Raw genomic sequence first — 23,221 nt, 5'->3', positions numbered from 1 at the left:
AACACAAGACCCTCGCCCAAGACGGTGGTGGGTCTGGGTCCCAAAACAATCCCCGGTAGCCAAAGCTCGGGCTGTAATTATTGAATTAGAAGACAATAGGGCCTAAAGAGGTTGGGACCAAGTTGGGAGATGCGTACGCTTTGATAGCCGGAGAGGAGAAAAGACCACCCGAGCGTGGAGATGCATACATATATCCAAAGATGATGATGAGGCCCAGACAGGAGAACAAAAAGAGTTATTATGTGGATATTTGCATAAATTTCACGCCCTTGCCGGTGAAATCAACCGGAGAGGAAGTGCCAAGGGCCTTCATAGTTCTCAAAGTCCAAAAGGCATATACGGAAGCAGGCAATCATCTAATATAACTAAGAATATAATACGGAGATAGGAATCAAAAAGTTGCATATAAAATGTTATACTTACAATATAGATACTATAGAAAGATATACAAAAAATACTTCTTTTTATAAAAGTATATTAAATTTATAATGCACAGCAATAATAATTTAATAAGCTATTATATATAAATATCACAATCATTCGCCACAAATTGGGCCCCATCTCAACCCAGCATGCTGAGGAACTCACTGCCCAAATGATGCACATCGCTGAAGTGCTCCAGCAGGGACTTGGGACACCTCGGATACACCTGATCGCAATCGCCACCAGCTGCTCCCAATCTCTCAGCCTGCAGGTAGTCATTGTCCGAGTGCTCCGACAAGGGATCCACCGAGCTAGATGGTCTGAAAGGGAGTTGGGGTTACCATAAGGCCGATCCCACGATCATAAACTCACGTGAGCAGGATGTGAAGCACTTCGCCCAGCAAACCATTTCGATCGTCGAAGGGAGCCGCAGCACTTTCGCAGATGCTCTTCAGGACACAGACTCTGCCATTCAGCTTCATGCGAATGGCCAGAGCCGTGAAAGCCTCGTAAACCGACCAACGATAGCTGCCCAGGGCCTGCAGATCCTCCTGCAGGATATCTGGATCAAATCCAAGTTTTTGTTCCGACATCTGCATGACCTTATCGAAGATGGTCGCATTTTGTAGCAGCCTACTTTCAGAGATTTCATGCACATCCTTGGTCCTCAATTGCTTGGCAGAGTATGGCAAATAATATTGAGCTTTCAGAACATAACCCGTAATGACGGATTCAACTTTAAGATCTTCGGCGGGTATACCAAAGCCAGCAATCATCTGGAAAGTAATATTATTATTATTATTTTGAATAAGTCTTTAGTTAATTATAACCTATTTAAAAATGAAATCATGAACTTACCTGCAATCGAGTTGGATTAGCTCTAGGATAAATCAAGGGCAGCCATCGGGCTTTTCGCACTAAAATATCACTCTCACTTCTAAAATTCTCAGTATTGTTTGGAGTGTGATATCCAAGAACTCCAACAAAACTATTAATTACGAGCACTGTTATCAACACGTTCATGATAAAGTCCTTAAGAATATTTCCTAGTGCTTAGTAACCACGTCGCTTCAAAGAAGACTGATGACTAAATTAGCAAACAGCAAAATGATTTCACCTTAATAGTCCAGGGAATCAAACTTCTTACTTTCTTCGATTAGGAAACCGAAAGTGTCATTAGCTGCAATTTATATGGCACACTGGAGTCACGATCAGAATGGAGACGATTTTTTCAGCTTCCATGTTGAGCTTTTTGTCTTCACTAAAAGTTCACGTTCTTCTAATTAGCACTAGACCATTTTTGTTACTATCACAAAGTCCCATTTGCCACAAAGAACACTGAGCGAAAAATTTGGTATCAGTTCAGCCTTCGTTTATTGCCTCAAAACAAGATCTTATCCAGATTGTGATGAAGTTCGCTAAAGTGTTGCAATAAACTTCGTCGACACTCCTTGAAGACCCGATCACATCCAGCTCCGGATTGTCCCATCTTCTCCGCATAGTAATACTCGTTGTCAGCATGTTCCGACAACTTGTCCACCGAGGAGGAGGGTCTGTGGTTACGAGGCAATTATAAGATGGTTAAGATGTTTTTCCATTACAACCTACGTGAGTAATATGTGCAATAGATCCGCAAAGAGTCCATTTGTGTAATGAAAGGGTTCCTCGGCCGCCTCGCATATACTTTTCAGCACACAAATCCTGCCCTGATAGCCCAATCGATCGGCCAATCCCTCTAGTCCCTTGTAGACAGTCCATCGATAGCTACTCAAGACTTTGTTGGTCCTGGTCAACAGCTTCCTGGTGTTCTTGCCCAATTCATCCACTCCAACCAAAAAGTTCTCAAACATAGGTTTCCTCTGCTTTCTGGCTCCGGTAACACCCGGCGTAGCCACCTGTGTGAGGGGCAGAGCCGTGGGTGTTCTCAGATCATCCGGAGTGGTGGGCAGCCAATACTCCACCTTTAGGACATAGCCGGTGGTCACCGCCTCGTAGTTGAGATCCTCCAGCGGAATACCTATGCCGCCAATGAACTGGGAGAAGAACAAAGTGGGCTACAAATGGGATTTCTTGTCAACCAATAGATTATCTTACCATGACGCGAGTGGGTGATGTGGTGGGGTATATAAGCCAAGGAATGGGAGCTCTTTTACTCCTCTGATGCTTGAAGAGGCTGCCCAGGGAGGCCATCACCTGGTACAACAGGCAACTGACCAATATGAATACTATACTAAATTTCATTTTCCTGTTATTATAATTTGGTGTTTTTTTTTTTTGGTCTACGCCCGAGCGAATCTCAGTGCGTGTTAATGCCAGCTCTGTTTTTAAGATACTAATCCATTTTCTGGGTGTTCTTTTTCTAGTTCACGAATTTTTCATTTTTGATTTCTCAATAAAAACGGCTCCATCAATCGAGCCCACAAGACTTTCTCGCCCGAGAATGTTACACATTCTAGCAATTAGCACCTCTCGCAGTAGACAACTGCGATCGGATGGAGACGAGGTCAAGTGGTAACCGTGTAAATCTTGCATATTCCGGTTTCTTTCTCTTAACTCGGTAGTACCGTAAGCCACTTCTCACCCATTCATTAACTACCAATTTTGACGCCCATCGTTTGGTGCAACCTGCAATAATTCGCAAACTGCACTTAGTTTGTCTGGAGCTCGGGTTAAGATGGGTGCCTTTCGCTGGCAGTTTTACTTGGGTGGAGTTTTCGTTCTTGGCTTGAGCTTAGCACATTGTTTTCTGGTGTTTCCTCGTCAGGGATCCTTTGGTGTGAGTATTGCAGGTGATTCATCTGAGGGGTGTAATGATTATTGACACTATTATTTAGCTACTGGCTGCTGTAGCCATTCCACTGGAACTGGGTCCCAAAAATGTGTACATGGCCTTCAACTTTGAGTCCAACTATGCACTGCCCTCCAACGATTCCTACAATCAGTGGATTGACAGGGTGAGTATGTTTAAAAATTTAAATTATATAATTTATATAATTTAATATAATTTATAATTATTATATTTAAGTGGGATTTGGATGATCACTATCTGGGCGTCGGAGGCAATGTGACTCCCATAAATGCCCGCCAGGATGGAGGTGATTTTTCACAGGACGAGGACAACGAGGTGAGGCGTCGCTCGGTGGGATCTCCGCCTCCCTTCAGGCGCCACGACTTCTACCGCAGCATTATAAACTTCCTGACCCACTACGGATTCAATGGCTCCGCCTGCCTGCTGCGAACAATCTGCGAGGTCAGCGAATCGCCCCTGGATGATCAAAACGGGCTGCTGGGCAGCCTGTTTCAGATTCTATTCATGTGAGTCTCCCTCCAGCTCGCTTGCTTCAAGGGGTCACCACTAATTATGACATCCTTTTCCCCCACCCGCCAATTTTTCCGCAGGCCAACGACAAGTGCCGCGGAGCAGGAACTGCAGCACGTGGACGAGCTCTACAAGGCCTCCGATGCGGGCACGCATGGCCCGGGATGCTCCGAGTACGTGGCCCACTGCGGACATAGTGCTCTGGACCTGATAAGCATTGTGCTCTGAATAGCCATGTTGGCGACTAGATTTAAATTTAAATTTTAACTTAACTAAAACGCAGCTTCAGACTGGAAGAATTAAGTAAAACTACTTAATTTTCATCAGTATCTGCGATACAACAAGAAAACAATCAAAATGTGAAATATTTTTATAAACTATATGTATTTATTTTTGAGTTGCACGCCACATGCACTTCTGGTTCAAAGGCTATGTTCATATTATTTTTGTGAAACCTTGAGAGCTTTAAAATTTCCAAGCCACCTCCTGCTGCGCCGTGAAATTTTTTAATATCGCTTAAAGAGCTTAAAGACGACAACGCAACAAAGCAGATGAGGCCAAAAAAAAAAGGAGACCTAAGCTGGCCGCATGGATATGGTTTGGATTTTGGCCTGCTTAGGGGTTTTTCAGATGGGTTTACCTCACGTCGGACATGTGATGATGATGGCCCTGCTTTATGTTTTCGAGTTCGGTGCTCCGCTTTTTGTTAGCTCTTTGATCGCTTTTTCCGCTCCTTTTGTGCAAATGAAGTCGCCCCTGCTCCGCATCCTTTGTCTGAGTATATTTTGCGGTCTCCTTCATTTCGGCGGCCTGTCAACAATACCATAGAGGAGTCTGCTTTTCCTTTCTTATTTGTTTGTTTGCTATTTCTTTGATTCGATTTGCCGCCTTAGAGTCGGCCCCGAACGAGTCCTGGCTGTGGTGAGAGCGAATTACGCCTTCTTTGATTCTGCCAAGCCATTGAAATCATAATTAGAAGACAAATGATTCTTCTGTTCCTCTCAAGATCCCCGAACAATGGCCAGGCATCGAAGCTGAAGTGCTTATATACGCCACTGTTTGAGAAAGGTTTATAAAAATATATATATGGCAAAAACGTCTTTGGGTACTAATAAGCTTAAGCGATGTGTTGAAAGAGTTGGAGTTTGGGTACACAAAGACCCTAAGGTACGATCCCAAAAATATATATTTGCCAATCAAATCTTTGATTGTTTGCATAAACAAAGTTTTTTCAATGCCAATTCTTCTGTTTCTTCACTCACATTTGATGTCTTCAATATATGCTGTTTATTTATAAGTTGCTATCAGTTTTTGGGGTGCTAAAAATATATTATTATTACTATTTTTAAGGGCTTAGCAGGATTTTTGGACGATCTATTACATGCTTATCATATCATAAGCTCCATCCATCATTTGTGATCAATCGTTTCCTTCTCAAATATATCTACACTGTCCTCCACAGAACTCTCATATCTCCATCTTGTTGTATCTCAATTGTGGGATCATAAAAGACAACCATCAAATGTGATCCATCTCCTCTAGATTTCAGTGTTTTTATGACTCACTCTGCAGCTCATTTCGTCACTTCAACATGGTTTGGATGTCTGAGTTGTCTCCTTTGATTTACGGCCAGCCTGAGATGTCAATTTATTTTTGTGTTCCGTTTTGAAACTTGGCATTGACACTGGCCCCGTACCATTTTAATGGGGTGCAGGCAGGTGTTAAGGAGCTAGGAACCCGCGATCCCGCTTCCTGTGTTTGTTGCGGTTGGCCATGGAACAACTCTCCCCGGAATTCGTTTGCCTTTGGGGGCTGGTTCAAATTGATTTGTAATTAGTTGCAGTTGCAGTCAACAATGTGATTATACGTACATTTGGCATGGGCCTAACCACGAGGGATATATATACATATATCTTTTGGGGGCAGGGGATTAGTGGGATCCCAGGGAGCTATGGGCGTTCTGCGTTCTAGGGTTACACAGATGTGCGCAGACATATCCCGAGAAACCGAGATCCACTTGAGTTTGGAAAACGCATATATATTAACGACAGAACACAACATTATCCTAGGCAATTGACAGATCCCTTAAGTAGTCATCTATCCATGACATATGAGGAATGAGTGCTGGGCGTTCTGGTGAGTTGTAAACGCATCTGTGGGCAGGATTCGTGGATTGTGGCCAACCGATGTCAGGCCATGTGTCGGCATACGTATAGTATCGTATATATATGTATATAAATATTCGATATAGTACCCATAACCGTTGACAGTTCTGTGGTGTAAATCATTATGCTGCAACTGTCACCCATTTTGAGGTTTTCATTTAATAATATTTGAGCACTTTGCATGGTCGCATTTTTTGCACCCACTAACTGCCAACTGAGTTATTAAATTAGAGTTTAATCCACTTCGGTCACGCGTCTGCGAACATTAATTGAATTCATAAATGAGCAGTTTATATGATATTTATAAATTAACTAATTACCGTATCATTTGATTGTTGTCTCTGTGCATTTGCTGCATTGTCCTTTTTTTCAACGCCATCAACAATTGGATTAAATTCATAATGCAAAATGGCATTTAAAATGCCGCTTTTAATAATGACACAGCGTAAAAAATCGGAGAAACTAAGTTGCGAAATTCCATTTGACTGGTTGGGGATTTTCGGCTTATTTTAATTAACTTAATGAAATGCTGTTTACGAGGTTTGCAAATTTAAATTGCACAAGACAGTTGAATTATGTAAAATGCCAGATTTGTTATTGCTAATCGGAATTTTAGGTTTAAGGAGCTTAACAATGTGTAAACAATATAAGCTGATATATGTATACACTTTAAATCTGCTTCGTTTATATATAATTAAAGGTTATTTACATTAATCAGATAACTATTAAGGTAAGATACATATAATTTCACGATCTCCTTGGGATTATGTACCTATCTAATAGCGATTAAAGTTTGTTCAGCATGAAGCCTTTAATTTTCCCGTTTTTATCAAGAACCAAATCTTAATTAGGAACATCTCGTCCAAAGAACTTCTCCCATGAATTTCTAGATTAGTTTCATTTGGTTGAACCGCGGTTTCCTAACCACCATATCAAATTGATGGGTAATGTAATAAAAACTGAATCATTAAATGAAGGCAAAAGGTATTTCCACAACTTCTTTTCTTATCGAGATCATCAACACCTCAACGGTATCTTGGCCTATCCTCCAGTTTTTAATAAGACTACCTCATTGTCATCGCTCATTTTTTGCTGTTGTTCTCGGGTCATATGAATAATGTCAAATAATTTTGTTGCAGTAACCCACGGAGGTGGTTGCATTTAAATTTTTGATCGATTGCCGGGCGAGAGCTGTAACTAGTTTGACATTAATTGACTGCCAAATATGCACAAGCGCATGAAATAATGGAAAACCCTATTAAAGTCAACCAGTCCTAGACCAAAATCGCAGCCCTTGGCAAGCTGTGAGAAAAATCAACTCGGCCAAAAGTTCATAAATGCTAATGTGCCCCGGAGCCTGACGATGATTGATGGTCGCCTCCGGCGAAGGAAAGTTCCGCATTCCGTTTCCCGCACCGCATTTTCCGGTGTTCACATTTGGGGTTTCCCGCCAGCCAGGGACTGCGCAAAATTATGCGAAGGATCAATCCTTGATGAACTGTATACATTTCACCTTTGTGCTCTAGGTCCCATCTAAGCCAATTTAATCCCGAACCGGCTTAGGACATTACGATCTGGGCTTAGGCCATGTTGCAACATCTTCTGGCGCGCAGATTTTCTTGTTAGCTGTGGCAAATATTTGCACACGGGATTTGTTTGTAGGCGGTGTTCTCCTAATGATCTTGGCCAAAAAGGAAATCAGATTTTCCAGTTCTTGGGAAAGTGGGAACCTCACCCAAATACCCATTTGCCTGAATAGGCCAGACTGAAGCCGTGTTTAAAGCCTTATCTTCGCCGTTTTAATTATTTGGCCTGCAGCAGGTGGCGTGCTTGTTTTAAGTTACTTAAGTTAACATCTCAATAGGCACAAAAGTGGGATGTTTTATTCATAATAATGATGGCTTGATTATACATATATATTTAATATTTAATAAAAAATTTAATAACTTCAAAATTATTGGAAAACAAAATTCAAAACTTTAAAAAAATATATTTTTATAAACTGTATTTTTCTGAAACATATGAATATCTGAAAAAATTTAATAATATTAAATTGAATTTATATAATTTTTCGAAGGAATTTAGTTTGCCACTAAAATAGAAACAGATGATATGAATCTAAGAGGCAAGTGAGGAATTTTCAGGAAACCTAAATTAACTGAAAATAGCTAAAAAAAAAAAACGAGATTAGGCGAGATTGCCGATTCCTCCAAATCTATGGAACCCCTTCCTGCTCCCATTTTCCACAGTGTTTCCCATGTGTCTTTTGTTGGAGTCCGCATCGCATAATTTTTCACTCGCTCGTTTGGTGCGTATCCTTTGCTGTCTGCTGTTTTTTTCCTTCATATTTTTTTCATATGTGTCCGTGTTGATAAATTTGCTTAGATTATTATCCTGGATCCTGAATCCATGCCAGCCTGGCCTGGCTGGCTCTGCTTGCTGTTATCTCCCTGTCGTAATTAGTCTGGAGCTTGTTTGCGCCGCATTTAAACAAAATGCTTTTCCAGGCGCCGCACGCACTCACGGACAACGGACAAGGGACGCAGATACGGACGGACACTAAGGATGGGCCGGGATTGTTCGTTGTACAGGCAAATTGCCCCCGAATATGAATGGATAGCATTCATTTTTTGCTGCGACCGCCTTCATACGAAATACCTCATATTCCAATAGATAACCCGTGGAAACGGCGAGGCCTTAAGTTGCCGGCCATCTCGGGTGGCAGGCGCAGTTCGTTCCCAAGTCAAACTGGCAACCTTTTAGCATAAATTTCTCCAGGCCGAGCACGACAGGAAGTCGTCGCCAAACGCCTCCGCTAACCGCAATTTCCATTAGCAGCTTTACGGGATGGGTACATCATCATACATATGTGGGCACGGACGAGCGAACGGATGGATGGATGGTCCCCGAGAACATTTGACATTTTAAGGAGCGCCAAGTGAGTTGCTGGTTGAGCAGGTAGCTCTGGTAAAATGCCAACGGTAAAAGCCCCCAGACACCGAACATAGAGCCACGCCCATGGATATGTCAACTGTTTTTAGCACGCACAATTTGAGGGAAAGCCAAACAAAAAGCCAAGCAGCAGGGAAAATGCTCTCCAAGGTAACATGAATATATAAACGATGGACTCCGGCACTAAAATACACAGTCTAGAGAGATTGCCAACCAACCTGCTCCAATTCCAATTCCCCAAGACCAAATCCGCACACAAACACACACACACCTGTGGGAAGGGCTCGAATTACGAATGCAATGTTGAAATAGAAATTAAATGCCAAGGAAAACCGCATTTTAGACAAATGCCAAACCGGGCTCGCACACTCGCGTAGTATCGGCTTTCAGGACACTGAATTCGGGTTTCAGGCGACAGCATCCCTCGCGAGGAGCAGGTATCCTTCGAATCAACCACAACATGTACACCTACTTCCTCCCTGACACCCGAGAAGTTTGCCAAAATATATAAAAACCCAAAACAAAGGAAAAAACGCGCCACAATGCCAAGGAAGTTGCGGCCTGAACAGGAACCGAACCAAATTCGATGAGGAGGAAATGCGGCCAGATCGAAGATAAAGATAAAAAGCATGTTAAGTGCCCCTGGCAGGCGATGGATTACCGATAAGTTCGAGTAGCAGATACGATTTGGCCAATGCCAAAACCCAAATTGAGTGTACAAAGCGGCTAAACGCAAACGTTAAGTAAAGATTAATCTACCCTATCAGATAAAATCAACTGAACGAGCAGGTTGCATTTCCTTTTAATAAAGAAACATTACATAAAGAAACTACTATAATAATTGTATATAATTTTAAAATAACAGCAAGGCTTTTAATTACAGTAAAATCCACAAATTTATTATTAAGACTAGTGTGCCTTATTTTCTCTAGACATAATATGTAAGTAATTGAGTTATATTTGAAATCATTTTCCTAGTCAGACGAACTCTTCCAGGAAGATTCGTTTCTCGAAAAAAAGAGAGAACTCGCCAATCAAACAACGATTGCGGTGGACAGGGGACATTAATTACAACTCAGTAGAGCGCCGACAATAGTCCTTGGATGGAATCCATGTGCGTACCCACACCCAAGCCACTCATGTAGTGTCGGTCCAGCGGGGCTGGCTTTTCAATAAAACTTGCCCCAAATGGGTGCCGACAAAGGCTGGCCCGAACGAACAATTGGCCAACAAAAGGAGGTCGAAATTACAGCGCACTTTCGAATGCAGAGTGATGAATGCCTGGGAGAGGGGGGAGGGTGTTGGCCAAGACATTTGTCATGAGCATTTCGCAAGCGGGCCAAGAATCGAACAATTAGTATACGCCCCCGAGTGCTGGACTTCTCTTACACCTGGTAATTGCTCCGCAAAAACTTCATGTAATTTTTCTTTAACGAATCTCAAATGACTTGGACACCTTTGTGCCTGGCCGCTTGGCCGCCTTGGCCATTGTTTGTTGACCAGACTCCTGTGGTTTCTCCAGCTGCAAGTGTGTGTGAGCGAAGGTCCTGTTCGAAATCAGCTTGCTCTATTAAAACTGAAGCGACATTTATGGCCTTGATGTGGCTTAATTCTGGCTTTTTTTTTTTTTGTTTGTTTGGTCCACTGATTGGCCTTGGAATTGGTGCTCGATGATTAATGTTGGTCTTAGCCATCGGGAAACTATTTCTGGCAAATTCCTTGTCTGTTTCTATTGACGCATTGTGGCTGTGAAGGCGTTGGGCTCCTTTCTGATCCTTTGTCCTTGGGTCAGCACCTTTTCTTTACACCTTTGCAGTCGGCAAACTCTTTGGTATTCCCTAATTCTCATACAATGACCATCGGATGACTTTGGAATCGTTTGTTTGCTGGCAGCTGAAATTGGTTTGCAGTGATCCTAAGAAGAGATCTAAGAATCTATTTTGATTGGACTATTCTTAGCGACAAGGCTCATATATGATTTTCATGCACTCCACATGGCATTTTTATGATCTTTTTACATGACCAATTTTAGTCAATTCATTGGTTCGATTTATGCCATGCAATTACCAAACTGGGAAAAGAAAATAAATTTTAAAAACTGCTAACTGATATCAAAACCTTTACCAATTTCAATTCACATCACATAATTGAATTACGAAAGGTTTCTTTCAACTTGATATCCACATTTTTAAACTTTTTCCCACAAAATACATGCACATACAACCCGCCCTATTTAACCTTAATCAAAGCCGTTAAGTGTTTTCCATTACAACTTTCCATTTTTTCTTTAATCCCTACCCCATCCCTCATATATTTGCTTAGTAATATCGCACACTTTGTGGGTCAGCGAAGACTACCCTATAATAAGCAACTGTTTAAGCACTTACCCCCGAAATGGCACAAGATTTAACATTTTGATGGATTTTCAATAAGCCACATTCAGCGGCGAATAACTTGGCCCGCTGACAAGGCTCATTATTATTATGCGCCGTTGGAACCGAGGATCCGCTTTCGCAAAGGCTCCAATTAGAGAGTGCAGGATGAGTTTAAAATTGAATTTAAAACGCATCAGACTGTTTACCGTAATAATATCGACACATTTATGCGACTCCCCACCCGACTCCACTCCACTCCCGTCCTGGCCAAGATCCCCCTGCTCCGCCGATTGCCAAACCAAGGTGATCTTCGGTCCAGGTGCTACACCTTAATGGGCTTTTGTCTTCTGATGGCCAAGGCCCGCGGCTGCATCCTCATCGCATATGTATCTGCTCCTCGGCCTCCTGCTCCATCGGCTGACGCAAATGTATCTTAAGCTTGTCGGATTTCTACCTTATCCCCTTAAAAGCGGACAGATGTTTTTGCATAGCTACAAAGTGTAAAGCCTTTTAGTGGAATCGCTGAAATAAATCGCAATGAAATATATATTGTACATATATTTTATATATATTTTAAAACTCGAATATACCATAAATATAAAAATATTAACAACCAAAATAAAGATAGATGAAAATTTAGTCATGTTAGGTTGGTCATGTCATGAAGAATATGAATGGATGACAATATTTTAATTTGGTAGGTGGTTATATTTTTTCTGAGATATTTGCTAGTTAATTGAAAACTTTTTAAAACATTTGTTAAAACTTAAAATCTGAAGTAGTTTATTATTATAGTAGTTGATAAAATTAAATTATTTTACTTTTTTTCATTAAAGTTTTGTTTCCTGAAACCTTTTCTGATGACCAAGTTGCTCTGCGTTTTACCTCTACACTTTTTACCTTCTGTTCGTGCCGAGCTAAATAAATTTTAAACCTGCCGCGTTTTTTCTGGCTCCTTCGAAGAAAGGACAGATGTTTCTGGCTTGTGCTTTTTTTCAGCGAGGACTATGATTTTTTGTTCCATCCTCCCCCTCTGAGTTAACTGATATGGTGGATGCTTTATGGCTGTGAGGCGCTGGAGGAGCGGGAGGAGCAGGAGACGGAGGAGGAGCTGTACCTGCAGTCGGTGCCTTTCGTGCATCTGTTATCCTGACAGCAGGACTCGACTCACCTCACCCGCACGCTGGGGAGGTAATCGATCTCATGTGGTTTATTTACATCCGTTATTGAAATTCACTTTTCGCTCTTGCTTTTGTTTTATGGATTGGCTTTGTGTGCCGCCCCGAATCCTGAGTCCTGCATTCTGAATCTCTGGCTCGTATTGATGACAATTGCAGTTTTTGGCATGCAGCTGGGCACATTTACATCCGCTTTTGGCTCCGCCTTTTGACAACAGATTTTTTTTTTGTTGTATGCTGCTTCGCTTTTCTTCTTGTTTCAGGTTTTCAGCCTTGGTTTTTTCGACGAATATTCGTTTTTTATTCGCAGAAAGCGGAAGTGAAATGCTACCCGGTGCTTTAATAATGCAGTTGTGCAAATAATGTTCAAGGCAAATGATTTGGGAAATGTTAACTAAATAATAAATGCCCTGAAAACTGGCTGCAAAAAGTTTGGATAGCTGGCCTTTAATTCGATTACAATTTAGCCATGGTTATTTATTAAATTGAAATAATGAACACTGCTCACATTTAGAGGTTAGTTCTTATCAATTCCATTTAACTTGAACAACTATCTAAGATTTGGTTCGTTAAGCAGGGCTTAACACAGCTTTTAATTAAATTCATTCCTAACATAATAAAGAACCGTTTATTTACTGCCAGATGGACATATGTAGGTATTACCACTAAAAAACATTATAGATAACCAAGGCAATGAAAGGAACTTGTTGGGGTAATTCCGACGAAAGTGCAGTTCTTAACGATGAAATTCCCACCGCAGCTCTTCTAAAATGCAAATGTAAGTCATTTAATAACGAAACCATTATGTAATCTTGGCGCGCTCATATGCTTTATGAAGCACATCGGCGAGGATATCAGGTTGTATCCACAAGTCCACTTTAATTATATGTAAGCCACGCCAGGCCCATCAAAGTTCCGATCCCATCCGATGCAGGTGCAAATGCAGAACCTTCGCTGACCAGTCGTCAGTTTTCAACGATCCGTGGCTCATTTTCGGTTCCACATTATTATTATCCATGCTCTGAAGTCCGGTTTGGTTGGGAATCGGGAATGCCGCTCTACAATTCATTTGCAAAGCGTATCCGAAAATGCTGATGGGATTATTATATGTTGTTGATCTGGTGGCACTGGGTATGCGATGCGACTGCAGGTGGAATATCTCAATGAACCAACCCGGGTCTTTATCGTTTCAATGCCGCGGATTGCCCTGTGTTTCTGTTTCTCTTTCTCTTGCGTTTCCCTCACTTTTCGGCTTTGAGCCTTAATTTATGTATTAAAAGTTAGAAATCCGTGTGGACAGGTGAATTTTCTTTTATATTCGTGTCCCTCTCCCTTGCGTTCTCTCAAGGGCAAAGGTGTATAATTTAGTAAAGGTATCGAAGTTGTTCATTAATAATGCGTTTGGGATAGCGAGAGAAAACAGGAATGTGTTGGAAATTAGTAGGAATGATATCTAGAAGATATCTAAAAAAGAAGAAGAATGAAATCATTTGGCGAAACGAATTCCTTAAAACTGAACTTTAGTATCAAAGGCACTAGAATATTCTAGTTACTGTATTGTCTTTGTTAGTATATCGATATTAAAATGTATATAAAAAATAACAAATGATTGAAACTAATTCCTGGATTAAGAAATTCCTGGAATTTGCTCTAATCTTCAGCACTTCTATTATCAAATATAATCCCCCTATAAGAAGTGTGCGAAAACGAAAAAATGAAAAACTTAATACCCGAAACGAAATAATAGACAAAACCGCGCTCATTGTCATTCATCATACTCGTATAAATCAGAATCCGCGCGTCGTCGCATAGAAAGGATATGGACCTCAAACCAGGAACCAAAGCGTTCGATTGTATGCAAAAACAAAAAGATAATGAAAACGGAATCGAATCGAATGGAATGGAATGGGTCCTCTTTTTTTTTTTGTTTTTGAATGGTCATGGTTTGGCGTGGAATGCCGCAGGTGGCCGCCAGCAGTGGGCCTCTGTCGCTCGCTTTCCAAGTGTTTGCCTGTGCAGTTGGACAAATTTACATGCGCGCCTCGCACACAATGAGATGCCGGACAACCTGACCAGGTAACCAGGTAGCCGTGGTCCATGCCACATCCACTCTGAAAAAAAATGTGACATATTCTGCAGAATATTATGATTGTGATTCAGGAGATATAGATAGAGCATTATTAGGCACTTAAAATGTATAATTAAAGTAAAGTGGGTCGAAACCGAAATATGGCACGAAACCACACAGTTAAGACAGTCAACTGCATGGTTAAACATATTTTAAAAACTATAAGATATATATAATACATTCCGAATCGTGAAGAAGTAAATTTATAAATCTTTCGAATTAGAACATTTTTTTTGAGTGCATGGAGAGCTGCAGGCTGCTCTACCTGGAATGTCCGACAGTGGGACACACGTCGCTATTCAAATAGGTCCCCGACCGACTGAAGGCAGCCAGCAAATGCAAACGCAAAGGCAAACAGAAACGCATCATTTAAATGATGGAAAATGCAAAAAGGATGCTGGGCCGTGTGATTTCCGCTCTGGACGCTGCTTTTTATCCTTTGTGAGGGCGGGGATGCGTGAAAGGTGTCCGCTCCTTTTGTTCGAAATATTTTAATTAAATGGACTGAGCTAAGCCCCGTGGGGATCGATGGGGTGGATTGAATGGATGAGTGCGAATGCAAATCAATCAATTCCTCTGCCAAATGCGGTCAAAATGCAATGCTCAATTAAATAAGCCATAAAATGAAACACCAAAAACAATCACTTTGATGTGGAAAGCGGGGATTTCCACGCAGGCTTTAAGTTGAAGAGATATTCGCATTTTTTTGTAAACCTTTCGATTGGCATAAGTGTTCAAGTGTCGGTGCCATTACCAATTTTTTCTCTAATTGGTGAGGGCGAGGAGATGGACTGGTAATCAAGTGGAACGTCAGGCTAAAAGCCGCCAAAAGGGTAGACAGTTGTTAGCAAGATGAATACTCTATTAATTTATAACTCCTTTGAAACTTTTTTTTCATAGTAATTTCAGCTGATATAAATAATATAAATATACACTTATGCAAAATATTATAAATATTGTTGGATGCTGTCCGAAAATATAGTATATATAGTACATCTTATCTTATAGATACACTTAGCATATTATCTTTTTCTTCTGCCTCCTTTCAAGATAGTTGAAGAGTAGTTCATCCTTCATGACATATTCAAAACGCCCTGAAAAAGTGGCGAGTGTGCTTGAATAGGTGTCAAAAAGTTCCGAATGCCTGATATCAACGGATTCTTTCCGGCGCTAAAACAGCATATCCGAAAAGGGGCATACCGCCAAATTGCTGGTTGAGTGCAGAAATGCATTTGCATGCTGGGAGCACTTTCAATCTGGTGCTAAACTAAAAACGCAAAACGCCCAAAAAAAAAACGACTAACGAGCACCTGGGGATCCTGTCACCTGTTCCTCAGTTTAGTGGGCGGTGGGCCGGTTGGGAGTGGCTAATTTGCATGCGATTGAAATGGCGCGGAATCAAAGTGCTTGATAAAAGGGGGTGAGTGATAAAAGGGGGTGGGCTGCAACAAGGGGAAACAAAACAAAAACACGCAATCGGCTGTGAATTTTTCCGGCTGCATGTGAGTGCGGGATGCTGGCTAATTAAAAGCGCATCAAAAGCGGACAGAATTTGCATAGCAAACGAAACGAAACGTTGCGAAAATTAAATAGAAATTGTTAGTGGCACTTTTTCCTTTTCACTTCGTCAAAGCTGCCTGCCAATGACTAAAAAGTTTGTCATGAATAGCTGTCGTTAAAGGAGCGGAATTACGGAATTTTGGAATTCCCCCGAATTCTGGGCGAACGGAGCCACAGCGAATCGTCCAATAAATGTCAGCGGAACCAACTTTGTTGGCCAACTATTTTTATAATTAAACAAACTGATTGTGATAAGTAGGAAGCTGAATGCAAAAGTTCTTCCAGCAGCGGCCACCAAAGGTCCGCTCATAAATTGGCCAAACGTCAAAGTAAGCATTGTACTACTTGGTCAACAAGTCCTTGAGACAGCGTTGGGAAAAAGTCAAAGCTCACGACAAGAAAACTTAATGAAAACTTCAAAAATTCGTATAATTTGCACGGCATTTAAAAGAAAATGTTATCGTTCTTAGTAATTTGCATTCATTGTGAAACATACTGAATAAAATATTCAAGATTGTAAGACAATGTACTCTGCATTTGGCAACATTTAACTTTTTATAACATAAAATAGTTCATACTAACATTGAAAATGAATTTGTTCATTTAGTATAGCTTCTAATGAATGAATTTAGTATCAAATATTAGGTTCACCTGACCATCAATAGAAATGCAATCCTAAAACTCAGCGAGAACTACAAAATTTAAGTAACTTTCTTAATTTAGTAGACTGTTGAGAGATTGCAGATACTAACAACGCTTTAAAGCTCATATGCTCTGATATTAGGCGGATTTGTTAATCCTTTTGGCAATCTTAAGAGGAGAATTCGTTTCCTTTGGGTTCCAATCGATGCTATAACAAAGGAAATAGTTTTAGAAATGTTTTACTATACAATATGCAGGTCATTTGGTTATCAACAGAGTACTTATGCCTAGAGTAAGCTATTCCGCGGACTTGGCGGTACTGGCCGCCGCAGCCGCCTTCGCCTGGGAGGCGTGGTGCTTGGCCACCGCCTCCTGGGCCTTGCTCAACTGGATGTAGCCCTCGTGGGCGCGGGAGCGCAGTTCGCTCTCCACGCTCTTGTTGACCGACTTCGAAATAACGGACTTGATCTTCTGCGTCTCATTGAACTTGGCCTTTTTCGCCTGAATTGGCGCATCTGTAAATTAATAAAACAAAAACATAGAATTTGGAGAAGATTGTTAAGCATGTGGGTAATCACTTGATCGACGGGTGAAAGCAGCTTGCTTTTGGTTCTTCTTTTTCTGTATCGCTGCTGGTAGCTTGGCCTTCTTGAATTTTCCCTGTGGCATCTTTACAAATGACAAATTTTTATCAAGAAAACGAAATATAAATGTTTTGCTGTGCAGCACGTTGTTTTGGTTTTGCCCCACACCGATAAGTCTATCGATTACGTCCTATCAATTTAAGCGGACTGCCAACCTATTGCATCCTCTTTGAGCCACTTGGCGCGCTTTTCAAATCACTCAAATTGGTTTGTTCGGTTTATTTTATTTTCGATTGCTGGCTCACTTATATATAACTTGTAACATATATCAAAAGGGAATACTAAAGCCGCAGACGGCTTCAGCAATCCGCCTTCCGCTTTCTCGAAACTAAACACAAAAATTTTACAAATTTCAATGCAAAACTCAGATTGCTCGCGATAATCGTTTTTAACAAGAAATAATTAACATTTAAAAGCGCTGAATATTGTTTATATGCAAGTTAAGTGGGATTCAGTATCCTTATTTACTTATGTATATATATGTAGATATATATGTATAATTATAAATATGGTATTTGTTTTTATTTTTTGCTTTAGCTTTTCCTCTACATTCTTGTTGTCTTTGCTCACTTGGTGATTAAACAGAGTTCTCAACGATCGAATATTTTGTTTCTTATAAAAATCGTTTTACAAAAATCTATGCGTGTGTGTGTGTGTGGGTTGTGTATGTTTGCGTGTGTTTGTTGAATATGGGCGTAAAAATAAAACAATTAACTGTTCAGTTTGGCAACGATAACGCCAGTTACGATTAAACCTATTATCACAGCGATCACCAGGAGTATCAAGATCTTGCGCCGGTAGCTCTGGCGACTCCTGGCCGCCTTGGCCAGTTCCGAGGTGCCATCCTCAACGTTGGCGGCCGTCTGCTCAATACTGTTCTCGATGAAATCTGGAAAGAAATTGAGATTTGCTTAGAAAGTGTAATCAAAAACAAGTACAAAAACCTTCCATCAAGCAAGCACCTAGAAATTTTCAAAACTATTACTAATAAGGAGTGAAAAATTTTGGATATTTAAACCTGTAATAGCAGTCAGTAAATATTTTATAATATTTGCTTGCTCTTATCAGTTTCTTCTTATTTTTGTAAGACCCGAAATAATTGATTACTGTTCAAATAAACAGGAAGTTAAATTAAACGATATGATAAGCGTATGCACACATTACTTGCCAAATGACACGGGTTTTCATAAAAGATATGGAAAATTAAAACGTCTAAGTCGTTGTTGATAATTCCAATCAATTTCGAAATGTGCATTGTTATTGAAGCAAAGTCAATGATTCATAATTTCTTGCACATGTTTACTTATCAACTCATTTGAGAGATTTGCTATGCAACCTTTAAGCAACTGATAAGCTCTGAATATTTTGTTTTACCAATGGATTTCTCCATTTGGACGCTATTAAATATGTGGAACTGCGTGCATTTGGGTCGTAAAGTGAGAGCCCTAATTACGGCTTGTGGTTTCTCGATTTGCGGTCGTTGAGCCCCACTTGGATGGAGATTACTCACCCATCTGCTGCCCCTGATCGTGCACCAGTCCACTCAGCTGGGTCATGATCTGGTTGACATCGATGATGTCCGACTCTATTTGCTCGACCTGCCGCCGCCGATCGTCGAGCATGTCGTGCTCCTGCTGGAGATGGGCCTGCTCCAAGCGCTGTTGCTGCAGCAGCTCAGCACGGGCGTTGGTCTCCACCACCTGATCGGCAAATTGCTGCGCCTGCTGCAGGGTCTGCCGCATGGCCGATGAGATGCGTCGCTGCAGATTGGAGTACTTCTCCACCACGCCATGGAACTCCCGGGTGAGCTTCTCCAGCTGCAGCTTCTGCTGGCGATCTCCGTGCCGCACAACGGCCTGTAGCCTCTGCAAGTCCTGACTGGTGGTCTGCACCCGGGCATTGCACTTGGTGTTGATGGTGTGCACCTTCTCCCGCAGATTTGGCTGCTCCTTGGATGTGCCAATCAGTTTCAGCTGCTTCTCCAACTGCTTGGTGCTGCTGTGGATGGCAGTGATGTTGTGGCCAATGTCCTCACTAAGAGACATGAATTCCGTCGGACTGAAGCCGGACGAACCGCCGGCTGCCGCAAAGCTCACTTCGGGCGTTGAATCGGCCATCGCACCATAGTCCCGATGGGGGCCACCGCCTCCTCCGTTGCCACCGGGATTGTTCAAGGCCTTGGACATATCTGTAAGTGCATATGTATCGCTGTGAGTTCAAAGCAGGGGTCTTGCTAAATAGGCCGACATTTAATACCACTCGCGAGCAAACAGACAAATCCCTACAAATGATTCACATGCATTGTTGTTCTTGTTGTTCTTGCTGCTGCTGTTGTTGTTGTTGTCGCCAACTTATCAACATATGATGTTCGCCCGTGTGCGTATGTGTCGGTGTGCATCGGTGTGTGCAGCGCATCGTTGTATGGGTGGCCAGCATTTTCGTGTTTTCTTCTTCGCATATGATTTGCTTTTGGGGGCGGGGGCTCTGCTAGGGCTTCCGCCCAGCGGCGGAATGCGCCACCGGGATGGTCGGGTACTTACTTCGAAGCGAGTTCTGATCCGGGGACGCACAATGTTCGCGCACAAAGCCTTTCACCACACGAAATACAATGATAATTCTCTGCAGCAGAAGCAGCAGCCCACTGAGCAGTGTGACCGGAGCTTTCGCAGCGGCCGTTCTATCGATGCTGGGGGCGGGTTATCGATTATTTGGGCGCCAACTCCAGCCCCCACGCACCACAGAGGGGTTAAAACTCACCCCCCCCCCCCCCGTAAAATAAATGAATTCCTTTTTTCAATAATCTATTGCCCTTTTTTTATGATATGAATGAAATAAGTGAGATGAAGACGTAAACAAGAATAACACAATCATCATCATAAATTGAAATTTAAGTCCTCATTAAAATCTGCTTTTGAAATATTTACTTAACAAACGCAACTTTTGAATTCGTGTCATAGATAAAACTAGTCTTTCAAGCTCTGAAATGTCAATTTTGAGGGTAGTTTTACTTTACGTCCAGTTCTAAGGCATTGTGAATTGATTTTAAAGTTCCTATAAAGTCACGTTTGAATAGCTTTAAGTCACGTCACACATGTCCCATGTTTTTTTTTTTACACATTTCAAAGCAAACATCTGATTCTTTAAACTCTTGGCCAACAAATAGATCAACCACTTCCATTGCAAAAGAAAACACATGTGTTACGTTCTCGGCTTGTAATTCCGTAGCTAAACGTACAGAGTGTTATGCTAAAAGGTAAAAGTCCTTAAACTCCTGCGCCTTAGTGGGTCTTGGCGGCCAGACGCTTGTCGCGCTCCTCCGCAATGCTCAGCTTGACACCCTTGCCCTTAGGCAGGGAGATGTAGGGCTTGTTGCCCTTGCCAATGATGAACACGTTGGTCAAACGGGTGGCGAACACATGACCTTGCGAGTCCTTAATGTGCACAATGTCGAAGGAACCGGGATGACGCTCACGGTTGACAACGGTGCCGACACGTCCCAAATTCCTGCCTCCGGTGATCATGCAGAGGTTGCCTGTGGAGACGGAGAAATATACCAGTTAGTTGGAATCATACGACTTGGTTAATAATATTGGGCGACTGTCATTGCACGTAAAAGTTACTGAAGCGACTTTGGAATGCCGCATCAGAGACCGTCGTGACAAAAATTGCTTTTGGCTTATTGTTTTTGAACCACGCAACTTTCGAGGAGCGTTTTGTGGTCTTCGAACCAGCCAATGAACACGATGATCTACGATAGCGGATGCTTACCAGAATCGAACTTAATGTAGTCGGTGATCTTGCCAGAGGCAATGTCCACCTGCACGGAATCGTTGGCGTGGATCAGGGGATCCGGGTAGCGGATGGTGCGACCGTCGTGTGTAACCAGGAAAGGAACTCCCTTGGCTCCCAGCTGGGTCTTCTTGACCTTGCACAACTTGTACTGCAAAAGAAGCAAAGAAAATGTGGGTTAATTTTAAGACGTTTTATTTCTACACAATTGCACTACCACTTTCATTTAATTGCATTGTAATTGCACGTAAAAGTTACTCAGACGACTGTGGAATGCCGAATCAGAGACCGTCGTATCAAAAATTGCTTTGGGCTTCGATTTGAACCAATAGACACATGGCAACAAGCGGAAATCGGTCTTCGACGTAGCCCACAGAATTACAATATAATGCTTTATACTCCTTGGTTTCTTTTGTAATTGCACGTAAAAGTTACTGAATCAACTGGGATTTGTCGAATCAGAGACCGTCGTATCAAAAATTGCTTTGGGCTTCGTTTTGAACCAATCGGCGCACTATTCTACACGCAAAACGGTCTTCGACAAAGCCCTTTCGATATTTAAGTTAATTACTTTCGGTAATTAGCATAAAGATTGATTTTGTATTCCAAAATAGGTGAACTATTTATGTTTTAAAGATGAAGTTAGATGAATCTAATTCAAGTGCTCTTGCATGAAAAGAATTCCTAGTTGAGGATGAAACCTCAGTTAATAATTTTAGATTTTAACTCCATGGTTGGAAAGCGGGAACCTCTGGAAGCACAGACTAGATAACTCACCTTGGCCTCCTCGGCGGAGATGCGGTGGATGACGAAGCGTCCCTTCACGTCGTAGACCAGACGGAAGAACTCACCGGTCTTCTCGAGGGTGATGACATCTAAAAAACGGGCAATGGAGCCCATTAGTATGGAGCACATTTGAAGCACACTCTTGCCGAGCACACAACTCACCCATGTAGCCAGCGGGATAGGTGGGGTCGGTGCGGACCTTTCCATCGACCTTAACCAGGCGCTGCATGACGATCTTGGTGACCTCGGCGCCATTGAGGGCGTACTTCAAGCGGTTTCTCAAGAAGATCAGCAGGGGCAGCGACTCACGGAGCTTGTGTGGACCGGTCGAGGGACGCGGGGCGAAGACGCCTCCCAGCTTGTCCAACATCCATGCCTTGGGGGCGGCTAAACGCTTCAAATGCTTCTTGGGGCCACGAGCCTGCAAAGTGTAAGTGGGTTTTAGCCGTTAGTCAGGTATTCCAAAGGCAAAGACAAACAATCGTGACCATATCTCCACCACCAACAGATACTCACCATGTTTGATTCACTATATTGAACGGGCGATCACTGCAAATAGAACAATCAAACGTTAGTTTTGTGCCAGCATTCGCTCGCCACTGCCAGTGCCGCATCCGTGGCCAGCAAATCCCCAATGCCGGGCCTTCCATTGACAAAACTTAGCACGTGGCTAGCTGCAAAAAATACACATACCGTCCGTCGGGCAATACAACAGGAAAAGGAAAAGGCAGATTTGCGGGCGGTGTGGCCAGCGGGCAGTTGGCGTCGAATAACTAAATACTGGATTGCGGTTACCGCGCAGGGTTACTTTTGCGAGGATGCCTTATTATCGGGGGTATTCCTCAGCCCCTGTATCAATTAGCTTTTGTCAGCTGTGACGCGATTTAATGCTTAAATGAGAATATAAATAAAGTATATTGTTATAAACCGATGATTGCTCTAATAGAGAGAATCGGCTACCCTTAAATATACAATATTTTACTTTCATATGAATTTATATACACGCAATTAGGTCTTATCACTGTTATATAGTCATGTCAAATAAAGTCAAATGTAAAGTTATTTTTACACAGAAGTCTCTCAAATATAGGGTTAGTAATTAAAACTGGTCTGCTAAAAGAACACTTGAACGCCAGTGTGTATATAACAAGCTGCTCGTTTATTTTCAAAGGTGGGACTACACAATAGACCATAATATAGTTTTGGAACCATGAACGTTTGGTTTCCCTTGGATTGTCTCAATCGATTTCGAGTTATGCA

At 42.0% G+C, this 23,221-nt stretch overlaps 6 protein-coding genes and 3 non-coding genes across 14 annotated transcripts; 1 reads left to right on the top strand and 8 right to left on the bottom strand.

Annotated features, from left to right (window-relative positions):
• Positions 1-562: 562 nt before the first annotated feature.
• CG34429 (uncharacterized protein) lies at positions 563-1,446 on the bottom strand (the record flags this gene model as incomplete). The annotated part of the gene is made up of 3 exons (NM_001104128.1): positions 563-743; positions 796-1,199; positions 1,282-1,446. The coding sequence occupies 3 exons, from the start codon at positions 1,444-1,446 to the stop codon at positions 563-565; spliced, it is 750 nt and encodes a 249-aa protein (NP_001097598.1).
• A 330-nt stretch (positions 1,447-1,776) lies between these two features.
• On the bottom strand, positions 1,777-2,733 carry CG34428 (uncharacterized protein). The gene is made up of 3 exons (NM_001104127.2): positions 2,518-2,733; positions 2,032-2,456; positions 1,777-1,976 (listed from the first exon to the last, which is right to left on the bottom strand). The coding sequence occupies exons 1-3, from the start codon at positions 2,662-2,664 to the stop codon at positions 1,805-1,807; spliced, it is 744 nt and encodes a 247-aa protein (NP_001097597.2). The 5' UTR covers positions 2,665-2,733; the 3' UTR covers positions 1,777-1,804.
• Positions 2,734-3,069: 336 nt separating this feature from the next.
• Positions 3,070-4,092, top strand: CG14115 (uncharacterized protein). Its single transcript, NM_140372.2, has 4 exons — positions 3,070-3,199; positions 3,258-3,377; positions 3,449-3,738; positions 3,823-4,092. Exons 1-4 carry the CDS (start codon positions 3,098-3,100, stop codon positions 3,968-3,970), a joined length of 660 nt encoding a protein of 219 aa, NP_648629.1. The 5' UTR covers positions 3,070-3,097; the 3' UTR covers positions 3,971-4,092.
• An 11,480-nt stretch (positions 4,093-15,572) lies between these two features.
• CG11279 (uncharacterized protein) lies at positions 15,573-17,515 on the bottom strand. Of its 3 annotated transcripts, none has more exons than NM_001300127.1 (2): positions 17,321-17,515; positions 15,573-17,257 (listed from the first exon to the last, which is right to left on the bottom strand). In NM_001300127.1, exons 1-2 carry the CDS (start codon positions 17,409-17,411, stop codon positions 17,040-17,042), a joined length of 309 nt encoding a protein of 102 aa, NP_001287056.1. In that variant the 5' UTR covers positions 17,412-17,515; the 3' UTR covers positions 15,573-17,039. The 3 variants fall into 3 exon arrangements, with proteins under 3 accessions (NP_001287056.1, NP_001261795.1, NP_648628.1); NM_001274866.1 differs by having other exon boundaries at positions 16,526-17,257; NM_140371.2 differs by having other exon boundaries at positions 16,967-17,257; positions 17,321-17,481.
• Positions 17,516-17,597: 82 nt separating this feature from the next.
• Syx13 (Syntaxin 13) lies at positions 17,598-20,058 on the bottom strand. 2 transcript variants are annotated; one of them, NM_079330.3, is made up of 3 exons: positions 19,927-20,058; positions 18,897-19,574; positions 17,598-18,275 (listed from the first exon to the last, which is right to left on the bottom strand). In NM_079330.3, the coding sequence occupies exons 2-3, from the start codon at positions 19,570-19,572 to the stop codon at positions 18,097-18,099; spliced, it is 855 nt and encodes a 284-aa protein (NP_524054.1). In that variant the 5' UTR covers positions 19,573-19,574; positions 19,927-20,058; the 3' UTR covers positions 17,598-18,096. The 2 variants fall into 2 exon arrangements, with proteins under 2 accessions (NP_524054.1, NP_001261794.1); NM_001274865.1 differs by lacking the exon at positions 19,927-20,058 and adding an exon at positions 19,643-19,854.
• Positions 20,059-20,257: 199 nt separating this feature from the next.
• Positions 20,258-22,736, bottom strand: RpS4 (Ribosomal protein S4). 3 transcript variants are annotated; one of them, NM_001300126.1, is made up of 6 exons: positions 22,655-22,736; positions 22,478-22,510; positions 22,124-22,382; positions 21,953-22,050; positions 21,155-21,326; positions 20,258-20,918 (listed from the first exon to the last, which is right to left on the bottom strand). In NM_001300126.1, the coding sequence occupies exons 2-6, from the start codon at positions 22,478-22,480 to the stop codon at positions 20,665-20,667; spliced, it is 786 nt and encodes a 261-aa protein (NP_001287055.1). In that variant the 5' UTR covers positions 22,481-22,510; positions 22,655-22,736; the 3' UTR covers positions 20,258-20,664. The 3 variants fall into 3 exon arrangements, with proteins under 3 accessions (NP_001287055.1, NP_729871.1, NP_524053.2); NM_168537.2 differs by having other exon boundaries at positions 20,587-20,918; NM_079329.3 differs by having other exon boundaries at positions 20,587-20,918; positions 22,478-22,691.
• Positions 20,982-21,121, bottom strand: snoRNA:Psi28S-3327c. Its single transcript, NR_002485.2, has one exon. It is a non-coding gene; the product is annotated as a snoRNA:Psi28S-3327c (small nucleolar RNA).
• On the bottom strand, positions 21,409-21,548 carry snoRNA:Psi28S-3327b. Its single transcript, NR_003870.1, has one exon. It is a non-coding gene; the product is annotated as a snoRNA:Psi28S-3327b (small nucleolar RNA).
• On the bottom strand, positions 21,586-21,725 carry snoRNA:Psi28S-3327a. The gene has a single exon (NR_003869.1). It is a non-coding gene; the product is annotated as a snoRNA:Psi28S-3327a (small nucleolar RNA).
• Positions 22,737-23,221: the final 485 nt, after the last annotated feature.

Source organism: Drosophila melanogaster, chromosome 3L (genome assembly GCF_000001215.4).
Source record: "Drosophila melanogaster chromosome 3L".
In the NCBI taxonomy this organism is placed as follows: Eukaryota; Metazoa; Arthropoda; class Insecta; order Diptera; family Drosophilidae; genus Drosophila; species Drosophila melanogaster.
The sequence above is the reverse complement of the archived record's forward strand: the minus strand, read 5'-3'. Positions and strand labels throughout refer to the sequence as shown.